At 43.4% G+C, this 12,055-nt stretch overlaps 1 protein-coding gene across 3 annotated transcripts; it reads right to left on the bottom strand.

The window, feature by feature from the left end:
* Positions 1 to 311: 311 nt before the first annotated feature.
* Positions 312 to 11,396, bottom strand: CD3E (CD3 epsilon subunit of T-cell receptor complex). 3 transcript variants are annotated; one of them, XM_025998874.2, is made up of 9 exons: positions 11,286 to 11,364; positions 11,063 to 11,174; positions 9,131 to 9,151; positions 7,655 to 7,669; positions 4,042 to 4,071; positions 3,380 to 3,598; positions 2,435 to 2,602; positions 1,838 to 1,884; positions 312 to 955 (listed from the first exon to the last, which is right to left on the bottom strand). In XM_025998874.2, exons 2-9 carry the CDS (start codon positions 11,109 to 11,111, stop codon positions 899 to 901), a joined length of 606 nt encoding a protein of 201 aa, XP_025854659.2. In that variant the 5' UTR covers positions 11,112 to 11,174; positions 11,286 to 11,364; the 3' UTR covers positions 312 to 898. The 3 variants fall into 3 exon arrangements, with proteins under 3 accessions (XP_025854659.2, XP_072585749.1, XP_072585748.1); XM_072729648.1 differs by lacking the exons at positions 11,063 to 11,174; positions 11,286 to 11,364 and adding an exon at positions 7,253 to 7,315; XM_072729647.1 differs by lacking the exons at positions 7,655 to 7,669; positions 9,131 to 9,151 and having other exon boundaries at positions 11,036 to 11,174; positions 11,286 to 11,396.
* Between the last annotated feature and the right edge of the window lie 659 nt (positions 11,397 to 12,055).

A 12,055-nucleotide genomic window follows, 5' to 3' on the forward strand; every position in this document is an offset into this window, starting at 1 on the left:
CCCGCAGGGAGCCTGCTTCTCCCTCTGCCTCTGTCTCTGCCTCTCTCTGTGTGTTTCTCATGAATAAATAAATAAAATCTTTTTTTTTTTTTTAAAGATAAGTGAAAGGACTATTTTTTCCCTTTCTTTCTCCCTCTCTTTTTTATTTCTTCCCTAATGCCCTCTCCAAAGATACCAGGAGCTAACACCTCCACCAGTGGTGAAAACAGGTAGGACTTGCATTTGGGATCCTAGGGGAGCATTGAGTCAAAGGTGGGAGGATGTGAGGAACCAGCCTCTGAGGGCCTTCCAGAAAAGAGGCACAGCAACTCTTTCAGCCAAATACACTTTATTATTTTCTCTCTCAGCTGTCAAGGAGCCTAGCACATTTGTAAAAATGCAAATGATCATCCAGGGGCCTGCGGGCAGAGGGTGGCTCTGGGCCGAGGTCATGGATGGGGCAGGACCTCTACCAGAGTTACCTAGTCCATCCCCACAGAGGGTCACCAAAGAGAGAGCTGGAAAAACGGAAAGGTAGGTGGGATAGTAAGGGATGGGGGCAGGTTCTGTCCAAGGGGGCAGTACGGAAGGGAGCAAGGATACCTCTGAAGGGTAGGAAGGAACTGGTGATGGTGGGGGCGTCAGGGTAACAGAAATGAATACCCTGACCAGAGGGCAGTCTGGCTGGTGGGGGGGCAGTGAGTGGCCATGATGAGGAGGTGATATTGCAGGACCGAGTGCCAGCAGAGAAGGCGGGTTGGAGGGAGCTGGGGATAAGGCTGCAGGCTGGGAGTTAGTTCTCCAGAAGGCAGAGGAACAATTCTCTTCTGGGGTTCAAGATTTACCCAGGGTACTGGGAGTAGCAGGACCTGGAGACACCAAGACCTGGGCCCGGGGGAGGCCGTGTCCTCAGGAGCCGTCAGATGCCTCTCTGATTCAGGCCAGAATACAGGTCTTGCTGGCCTTTCCGGATGGGCTGTGGGTGGAATAGAGAGGTCGTGGTCAACAGGACAGGAAGAAGTAGTTCCCCCCAGAAAGAAGGGGCCACTGAAGCTCTAGCTTTAGTGCAATGGAAAGGACTGCAGACTAGTAGTCAAGAAGCTGGCTCACATTCTCACCTGGCACCCACTGGCAACAGACTTGCCCCTGCCACCTTCTGGGAGCCTCAGCCTTCCCATCTCAAAAATGGGCATCTAAAGACTCATCTCTCAGGGCATTTGCCAGGATTAAATGAAGTCACCTATATGAAGGTGAATACCACGTGTGTGGCTGGTGCTCAGTAAATAGTTGTGGAGTTTGTTTAGGTGTGAGCGTCCCAATATTTAACAATTGGTAGTGCACACACCAGCCAACCGAAATAGTCCTGGTGGTTGGTTCTCTCTGAGGCCAGGCATTAACTCTTTAGTTGTCAAATGGAAAAGCAGTCTAGTGGGGGAGAGGCTGCGATGTCTGGCAGCCTGTGTGTTGGGAGAGGGGAGCCGGAAGCTTGGGGCTATTTACCAACAAAATACTTTAAAATTTCAACAACCAGCGTGGTCGTACCCCTGCCTGCTGGTGGAAACTAGTCCTGAATGTATCGTGTTAGAAGGTGTGGATATGGTATTCCCCATGTTGTATCCCAGCTAACGACTAAGCCACAGAAAGAGGGGGGTCACCCCACCCCCACCCCCCATGCCATAGTCGTAGAAGCCACACAGCCTTGGAAATGGCCCTGTTCTGAAGGAGGAGAAGGTGGGCATGGGGCAGGTTGTCTGGGAGCCCTGCGTGAGGGGCTTCAAAGTGTCCAGCAGGCCAGATGGACAGTCCCACCTGTCTCCTTCTCTAGATAGATCCCCTCCCCGGCTCTATCCCTTCTTACCTCATAGTCTGGATTGGGAACAGGTGGTGGCTTCTCCTTGTTTTGTCCTGCAGAGGAGGGAGGGGAAAGGATTAGTTCCCATGTGGAAAACTCATCTCGTGGCAATGAGTCCCAGATCGATCCCGGATGGCAACCCCCTTCATTCTCTCCTCTGGCTCTCCCCTTTTTTATCTTGGGTCCTCTGCCTCCTGTTTCCTTTCATCCCATCTCTAATGACCTCCATACTCTTCTCATCATTTTATGACTTTCCTCAGCTCAAAGTCCTTCCATGTGTCTTTTTCTATGGGGAAGGGAAGGAAAAAGGCAGGAGCTAATAATATCCCAAAGTCTCTCTCCCCACAGATTGGGGGTGTGTGCAGAATCTGGCTACTCTAGAACACTCACAGCCATCCTGTTAATAATTTTTTTTTTGTATTTCTCTAGGGTAGGAAAGAGAGAAGCAATCTGAGATGTGAAACCGTCTGTCCAGACGTTGGCCACACAGTGAATGTTCTATAGAAGTTGTCTTGACCTAGCTGTGGACTCGCCACCCATCCTGGCCCAGGCTGGACGTCCCCATTGGTGAGACTCTCTTCCAACTTAACTCCATGGTCTTACCCCTGGGCTTGCTGCCGGCACCTGTTCCTCTCATCACAGGCTTGGCATTGGCCTTTCTAGTCTTGCTCCAGTAATACACCATCAGCAGCAACCCCAGAGTAAGGCAGATGTCAGCTACGATGATTGTGACCACTGCCATCCGATTCACCTCTATGCAGTTTGCACACACTGTGGGGGACAGAGATAGGGGAGAGGAAGAGAAGTTACTGAGAAAAGAAGATGCAAGGACAGTAGAACCAGCAAGGAATAAATAAAAGTGATTCTCCCCTTACTACTCACATGCTTGCCATGGCCAGAGCCGGGCCTTTCAGTGTTTTTAACAATAAGCAAAGAGTGAAGGTTATAGGTAGAGGCTTTGCAGTCAGACAGTCCTGGGTTCAAGTCCCAGCTCCTTTCCTTTGCTCACTAGCTGTGAGAATTATAAGAAGTGTTTTCAACTCACAAAGCCTCTGTTTCCTCTAACTCATGTGGTTGTTGAAAGGATTATATGAAAAAAATCCCTGGCAAATGTTTGGTATGGTGCTTGAAACTTAGTAAGTACTCAGTAAATGTTAGCTATCATTATTATGCCTTAGTTTATGATACTTTATTATAGCAGCTCTACAAACCCTTCTGAAGAATTGATCTCTGGATAAGGCATCAGATAAACCCATATCTATGCCAGAATTCTGGATTTGATAAAATGCAAACAACTCCATCCTGTCTCTTGGGAAGTTGTTATTTTTAGATCTAATGCTGACTCAGGCGACCCCCTATTCGTGTTTAATCCATATTTCAGAAAACACTGATGCCCTATGGCCCCTGAGAGTCTCAGGATTGAGTGTAAGAGAAGCACAAAGATGCCAGGGGACCGCGAAGTGAGTTTGGGGAAATAATTGAGAGTGCTCTCTTGAAGTGGCCTTTTCTAAAGTGTCCTGTGGTGTTTGCTCTGGAGACCTATATTACCTCTTGCTCTCAGGTAGAGATAGCTCTTCTCCTTTACGGAATCTGCATAGCAGGCATAATAACCACTGTCGTCCATTTCTGAAAACTCCTTCTGAGATAGCTCTCTGTTACTAGCACCTTCCACAAGGTTATCATTTTTTTCCCATTTTATATTATCATATCCAAAAACATCAGGGCATGTCACCACTACCTCGGTTCCAGAGATGGAGACCTTAAACCCTGGAAAATAGGAGAGAAGAGAAGAGAAACTGGAGGGAGAAACCAGCAAGATTTTGGCAAAGGCAAATTAGGAATAAAAGGATTGACAAGATACAGAAGACCACCTGTCATCCAGGTCTTGAATTTTGTCAAAGGGGAACTCTGCTGGCTAGAGGGCATGAAAGAGGGGATCTGAAGGAGAAGGGGAACTGGAGAACCTTTAAGAGTCACCCTTAAGGGTGACTTCAGAGTTTAGGCATGGACATGGGGGCTTGGGAAGGGGAGGAAGGAAGTAAAGGAAAGCCTAGAAAAGCCCCTTGGGGAATATTTCCAAAATAGGAGTTGGAAATGTGATGTTGGAAGGACTTCAGTTCTTCAGAGGTTAATCTCTCACAGCCAATTCCTTTTTCTCTATCCACCCCCCCTGCCTCTTCAGGGCATACATGAAAGACAGACAAACTTACGTTTCTCTGGAGATATACTTGTCAATTCATCTGAACATGAGAAAAGAAAAGCACCGTAAGACAGTAACCTTGGCTTAAGTTTAAACTGTAGATAAACATTTTCAAGTGGGACTAGACATTATCTCCAAGAACCCCCAAACAAGGCCCATCCTTTAGGGAGCCCCAAGCATTGAAGGTGAGGTATTTACATGAGGTATGTTCCTGGATGCAGCTCAGATGCATACCAGCATGTGTCCCTAGATCTAGATCTACTGAAGCTCAGAAAGTCTTAAAACCCTAAAACTGAAAAATTCTAGAAGTCTTCAAGCTCAACTTCCTACATTAGCAAGAACCGTATTTTAGATAGACATGAAAGGGTCTTCTTAGAGATAAAGACCTTCACTCGTCTTTGCAAGATCTTGGACCCACTGATGCTTGGGCTTACCTATTTTTCACCATTCAGAAGTTCTCTCATAATGCATGGAATCGCTCATAATGGAGACCAAACATCCTTCTTATCTTAGACCATGTTTCTTTTATTGCTCTTAAATTATGTACAGGGCGGTATTCCTTTTTTTAAAAAAAATCTTATTTATTTATTCACAAAAGGCAGAGAAAAAGAGGCAGAGACACAGGCAGAGGGAGAAGCAGGCTCTCGGTGACGAGCCTGATGTAGGACTTGATCCCAGGATCCTGAGATCACGACCCGAGCCAAAGGCAGACGCTCACCCACTGAGCCACCCAGGTGTCCCAGGACTGTATTCCTTTAAAGGGAATGGTTCTTCCAATAAAAAGTGGCTTTATCATCTGCCTTTGGTCATGATTCCAGGATCCTGGGATTAAGCCCCACCTCAGGCTCTCTGCTCATCATGGAGTTTACTTCTCCCTCTCTGTCTATCCCTCCTCCTGCTCATGCTCTCTCTCTCAAATAAATAAATAATATCTTTTTTAAAAAGTGGCTTTATGTTGAACCATCTCTTGAGTATAATCAATTTTCAATTATTTTTGTTAGAGGGAGTCACTATTGGTATGGACAACTGAAATCCACTAATACAATTTGGGGCCTGGGCACATTCCCCACAGCAGGCAGTGTTGTTCTGGGATGTGAGGCTGGGGTGCATCCTTGTTTTCTGGAAGACTTGTGGACAGGACCCAGGGTGGCACTAAGTTATGCTCAAGCCTGAATGTGGCAAGTGGAAGACAGGAGAGGTGGTGATGCTCAGAGACAGCTCTCTCTCTCTATTGGGAGTTTTTTTGCTACAGTATGCTGTTGGGGACAGAACATTGGACTGAATTAGAGGTCCTGTGTTTGAATCCCACATCTGCTTTAGGCTGGGTGACTGAAGACAAGTCATTGAATTTTTCTGAGCCTCAGTTTATTCATCTGGGAAATGGAGATAAAACACCTACCTCACAGGTATTTGTGAGTATTAAATGGGTTACACTGGTAAAAATGCATGGTACAAGGGGCGCCTGGGTGGCTCAGTCAGTTTTAGGCGTTTGTCTTCAGTTCAGGTCATGGTCCTGGAGTCCTGGGATTGCCCCGTGTTGGGCTCCCTGCTCAGTGGGGAGTCTGCTTTTCCCTCTCCCTCTGCTGCCCCCCCCTGCTTGTGCACTTACTCTCTCTCTTTAATGGATGAATAAAATCTTTTTTAAAAAAATGAATGATACATAGCAGATGCTTAAGAAAAATGTTAGTTACTTTCTTCCTTTCCTTCTTGTGGTCCTGCTAAGATGGAGAACAGAACTGAGTTCTGACCCAGTTGTTTGGGCAACTCTCTGGCTGACATCATACAGGATGATAAACAAGTCATTCTTCAATTTATCTATCTGCTAATAATTGGGAGTTGAATAGAATGACATAGATGGTTGATATTATTCTGACTTAGAAATAATTTTTCAATACTGCTATTTATTAGCAATGTTAAATAAGCTAGAAATTATAAATAAAACAGCTTAAAAGCAAGTAGACATTTCATTCTGTTGGTATGTTTGTTTGAAAAAGAAAAGTAAAGAATGTAAAGAAAATTGCTCATGAGTTTTGTTGGCACAGATACGGTAGCAGAGCTTAGACTTATGTATGTAACTCCAAAAAGGACCTAGCATTGTAGGCTAGACATCTGTGCCTAGAAATTGTTTGAATGCTCACAAAGATTTGGTGCATATCCAGAAACAAAGTTTCATGATAGTTAAGAAAATGAGTTTCAGTATCAGCTAAATCTGCATTTATATTTATCTTGGTGTTTGGACTATTTATTTCCTAAACTTTGGTTTCTTTATCTGTAGAATAGATACATTAGGAGAATTAAATGAGAAGTTCAGGTAAAATATTTAGGGCAATATCTAGAACACACATGTTCACTAAACGTTAATACTTATTATTTAGTCTGTATGTTTCCCATATAATAATGACAACTAAAATTCACTCATTGTGTCTATATGTCAGATGATGTTCTAAGTGAATTACTTATTCCATCCTTATAACAACATTACAAACTAGGTATCTTTATTATTTTCATTTTATACATGATAATGCTATAGCACAGAAGAGCGAAGCAAACTATTCAGGCACTCGTCAAATAAGAAATCAATCCAGGATTCAAATACGGCAATCTAGCTTCTTTTTTCTTTTTCTAAAGATTTTATTTATTTATTTATTTGAGATAGAGAGTGAGCAAAAGAGAGAGCATGAGCAGAGAGAGGGGGAGAAGCAGACTCCCCTATTGAGTAGGGAGCCCAACGAGGGGCTCGATCCCAGGACCTTCACCTCATGGCTTGAGGTGAAGGCAGACACTTAACCGACCGAGCCACTCAGGCACCCCAGCCATCTAGCTTCTTAGCCTCACACTACACAGCCTTAACTCCTCTGCCTAAAATATTCTTCCTAAAATACAAATTCATTCTTTATTATTATCATTATTACTATTACTCTTATTATTTTTAGAGAGCTAGAACTTGTGAGCTGGGAGGGGCAGAGGGATAAGGAGAGAGAGAATCGTAAGCAGGCTCCATGCTTAGCATGGAGCCTGATATGGGGCTGTATCTCATGACCATGACATCATGACCTGAGCCAAAATCAAAAGTCAGATGCTTAATTGACTGAGCCACCCTGGTACCCCAAAGCTCATCCTTTAAAACTCAGCTCAGGAATCACCTCTGGGGAGGCTTCCCCAACTATCTTCTATACAGTTGGCCATTATTATTTTTGTATTTTATTTTAGCCTGTACTTACCCATAGCACAGCACGTAACATACTGTATTGTCAGTTATTTTTCACACACAAGACCATCAGCTTCTTAAAGAGAGGGAATTAGTGATCACTTACTGATTCAAAAAATACCTACTATGTGCCAGGCACTGGGCCAGGTAAGTAAGACACCATCTGTGCCTTCCACGAACTTATGATTTACACAAAAACTCAGTGACGGCTCCCACCCCATGTATATTCTTCTCTGAATGCATTCTCAGGGATACGTGACAGCAACAGAAATCAGCACATCTACAGATCCTACCGACAGAAAATTGTATTTTTCTTCTGGTGGTTCTGGTTCTCAGTGTTTATTACTATGACTGTCCTCAATACCATTTGGTTCCACATTTGAAAAGAGGTGGTGTAGAGTGAAAATCCTCTTACCAGGTTTGAAATCCTCTGAAAAGGAAATGATAAGCAACTATTAGTTATGCTTGTATCAGCTACTAAGAACAGACCTATTCCCCTGGGTTAGGACCTTCTGAAACTAATGTAACATTGTGTATAAACTCTTATCAAATAAAAATAGAAAAAGAAAAAGGAAAAAACCCCTGCACCATGGAACTGCATCAACCTGTCAGCAATGTTTATGACTGGTGAAATGATTATGGACAAGTTTATATTTATCTTTCAAATTTTCTACCGTATTAAAATGTAATTTTCTGGGGTACCTGGCTGGCTCGGTTGATGGAACGTGTGACTCTTGACCTTGGGGTTTTAAGTTTGAGCCCCACATTAAGTATGGAGATTTCTTAAAAAAATAAAAAAATAAAATGTCATTTTCTATATGTGCTGCTGAAGCAAGCACTAAAATGTCATTTTCTAAATTAGAAAAAAGGGAAAAATGATTGGATCTTCAAATTCCTCATGGCTGCATAGGAAAATCTGTTTGGGGCCCTATATCCTACGTTAAACAGCCGACGGCAATTTACAAAAATGGATCTTAAGTAGTAATTTTGCAATGTCAATTATTATATCATACACCTTAAACTTACATTGTGTTATACATCAATTATATCTCAAAGCTAGAGAAAAAAGAAAAGAAGATATGGATTGCACACAAATCAATGATAAAGAATAATCAACTCTAAATGACAGTAGCACGCAGAAGAGATTAATTACTCTGAAGCATATTCAGTAATTTTGACATATTCCATCTGTCAGTAAAGTAATAATAAAGCATGTTGTATGGTAAAAAAGGGGGGAAAAGGATTCTAAAAATATTGCAAATGATTCAGTGTCATGGAATATAAGCAGGCACGCACAGTGGCCATCTTTAGACACAAAATTGGTTCACTAAGCTCAGAGGAGCTGATTGAATAGAAAGGGTTCCAATTGGGATGCTCTTGACTCCACTGCTATGATCAGGACATAAGTCCAGGCCAGGCGTACTCACATGTGTGTGTGTGTGCACGTGAATGCACATGCACACACATATTCAGGGTATTTGGACATGTGACTCAAGATGTGCACCCAAATGATGCCCCAGAGGCTTATTCACCACATCCCCGTGCATATGTTCATGCCCTCTACAAAATCCCACATCAAATATGAAATTCAAACAAATGAAAACTTTTGGCACATTCAACTTAACAGTCTCAATTTTTTCTTTTGAAAATGGTTAGGACTCATATTTCCCGTGCTCTCTGTTGCTTTCCTCTTCTTGGCTGGAACTATCGCTAGATTGATCAGAAAAAGGCCAAGGAGAAGGTGGTAGAAACTCCTTTAATGGGTCTCTGTGGAAGTTTTGTGTGTGTGTGTGTGTGTTGTTGGCAGGGGTGTCTAGAGAAAACTCCACTCATAAAAACAAAGAATGCAGGGTTGATTTAATAACAAGGAAAGAGAGCATATCTTACTTACCGTCCTGCCCCCAAGCACCAACTAGAAAATAAATACAAAAAAACAGTTAGTAAATGTTGTGGGTCCCTGAAATTCCAAGCAGAAAAAGTGACGTGGTCTGATCTGATCATTTCTGAACATGCGAAGTCTTTCCCAACCACCCCAGGGTCACACTCATCCCTGTCCCCCAGGTAAGTGATGCATACTGTTGGGTATAGACCAGGGGTTCCTGGTCAATTTGGGTGACACAAAGCAAAGAAGCATTTGGCATTAAATATGAACACTCAATATTTGACAAACAGGAGTTACAAAAAGTTGAGTCTACTTTTTGGGCCACTGGAGAAATAGCAAAACAATTTTTGTAGCCAAGCTTCCATTTTGAAAATCAAACTGAGGAAAAAAACAAGCTCTTCATTAGGTACAAATGTTGACTTTCTTGTTCCATCTCTTGCTATGGCTTGTCTGATTGTTCAGTTTTTCCATTGTTTTCTGCTTGCTACAGAGATGGAGATATTTGAAACTCCCATTACTCACCATCTAAGAGCCTGTGTGTTGAAAAGCCTGGTCACATTTCCACTGGGTTCCTCACTCAGCAATAACTTGGATTCATTATGATGACTAGTTTCCCTGATGTTGCCTGAAAGTTTTCCATAAACCTGGAACTCCCTTTTTACCAACAGTCTCTACATGGAGTGAGACCCTTCCACTTGCCTCGTGCTCATCCATTTCCAGAGCGGACTGGGCACAGTCCCTCATGATGCCAAATCTTTAGGGGTGCTTGAGTCTTTCTCTCTCTTTCTCCCTTCCCCCCTGACCTGGGAAAGATTAGTTTATATCATAAGCCTCTAAGAAAATGCCTAACCTCTCCTTGCAGGAGCCACACCCTGCCCCTTGACACTCAAAATGTGTTCCTTGGACCAGTTGCAGACTTAGAAGCCCAAGAGTTTATCAGAAATGAAGAATTGCAATCCCCATTCCAATCCTACTGAAGCAGACGCTGCAGAATCCCAGGTGATGTGTGTGAGCATTCAAGCCTGAGAAACTCAACAGTGAAGCAGGAAATGGAGACATGATGGTTGTGGCTCTGAGTTCGGAGCCCCAGCTATGTTAGCATTTTCTAGGTCTCTGAACTAAAACGATCGATCGTGAGCCATTTTACACCAAGTAGCCATGAAGTGCATAGGCCTTGTAGACAGACCGTCCTATTCCCCAGGTCGGCTTTAGCACTTACTATCTGTGTAACTTTAAACAAGTTATTTAACATCTTTGCATATCAGTTTCTTTGTCTGTAAAATAGGGGATATAACTTTTACCTTCCAAGATGGAGGTAAGAATTAAATTATTTGACACACGTAAAGAATTTTTTCTTTCTTTTTTTTTTTTCTTTATACAGTTTCTGGCACTTAATAAATGGCAACTTGTTAAAAAAATCTTATCTCCTATGAGATGTGGAATTGCTTTTGGTTATTTATCAACTTATATTCTCCCTTGCTTCAAAAAGGACTAAATTAATGGAAAGCTCTTAGTCTACAGAAAGGGGCTGGAAGTTACTATGTGCCTATTGTTTGAGAGGTCAACCCTGTTATACCCTGCACCGTTTGGGTTCAACTATCTGCTCTCCTCATGATAAGGAGTGGAGATAAGCTCTTCTAATATCTTTTGTGTTAGTTTTTAAAGGCTGGGTAGTTCACTGATGACCGAGCTTGTTTTTGGAGGCAGAGAGACTTCTCTGCTCTGAAAAGCTATGATCCCAAATGCTTTTCTTTGGCTGTTCCCTGAATAGTTTCCTGTACAACCGGAGCAAATCTTTCTCCATACCCTGCAGTCTTAGATCTTTGCCCTGATGTAGGACAAAATGTTTCTTACATCGTCTGGTAAATGAGGCTCTTTGGTAACACTAGGCCTCCCCATAGTCTGGAGAAATACCACCTTTTCTCATTTTACCCTACTTACCTGATAAGAGACAGAGTCCCAGAATTCTCCAGAGGTTCCCCGACTGCATCCTTCTCTCACTGGATGCACCCTTATTCTACCCAAAATGGCGGAGGCGGGTGGCTTATTACTTCTGAAAAAGAAACCAGAAGACTTTCTCAAAACCCCTGCTGAAGGTGAAGACCCTGAGGTCATTGTTTTCAACACCAGGTTGAAAAAGGGGACCCGTTAGAGGGAGACTCACCATTTTCCGAAGTAGGCACCTAAGGCTGGGAGGTGAGGCGAGTTTCTGAACCCCACACAGGAAGTGTGGAGGGGCCTCTGGGTCTGTCAGGGTACTGCGTCACTTGAAAACGTTCAAGGCAGGGGCAGCCACCTGGGTTGGCTGGGGAGAGATGGGCCCCATATCCTCCCATAGCACAAGCAAGGGGGCTGTGGCAAAACCTTAAGGGAAGATGAGAAGTACCTGCAATTTAACTGTGCAGGGGACCTTGTACAATAATAACACCATGTTGGGTCTCCTTTCTCAAACACCCCCTCTCTCCAAATAAGCTATGGCAAGGAAGGGAGCACTGAATATTTGCTCTTTTTTTTTTTTTTTTTAAGATTCAATTTTATTTATTTATTTGAGACAGTGAGAGAGTGCAAGAGGGAGGAGGGAGGGAGAGAGGGAGAGGGAGACCCAGGCTCCCAGCTGAGCTGGGAGGCAGCTACCAGGGGTCTCCAACCCAGGATGCCAGGATCATGACCTGAGCCCAAGGCAAATGCTTAATGGACTGAGCCACCCAGGCACCCCTAAAGATCATATTTTTAAGTAATCTCTATACCCAGTGTGGGGCTCAAACATACAACCCTGAGATCAAGAGTTGCATGCTCCATGGATGGAGCCAGCCAGGTGCCACCCTTGCTTTCTTTATGGTGTGCCTGTTGTGGACTAGTAAGGTGCAGACATCTCATTAACAAAGCCTCTGGGCTTGAAAATACATGTCAGCTTAAAGCCATGAGATGAGGGAT

Source organism: Vulpes vulpes, chromosome 12, assembly GCF_048418805.1.
Source record: "Vulpes vulpes isolate BD-2025 chromosome 12, VulVul3, whole genome shotgun sequence".
Taxonomy (NCBI): domain Eukaryota; kingdom Metazoa; phylum Chordata; class Mammalia; order Carnivora; family Canidae; genus Vulpes; species Vulpes vulpes.

Excerpts from the sequence above, each read along its gene's own strand:
- CD3E (XM_025998874.2), bottom strand. The coding sequence starts at position 11,111 with ATGCAGTCGGGGAACCTCTGGAGAATTCTGGGACTCTGTCTCTTATCA. Across the intron at positions 9,152-11,062 it reads GGGACTCTGTCTCTTATCAG|TTGGTGCTTGGGGGCAGGAC; the intron begins GTAAGTAGGGTA and ends TTTATTTTCTAG. Across the intron at positions 3,599-4,041 it reads AAGTATATCTCCAGAGAAAC|GGTTTAAGGTCTCCATCTCT; the intron begins GTAAGTTTGTCT and ends CCTATTTTCCAG.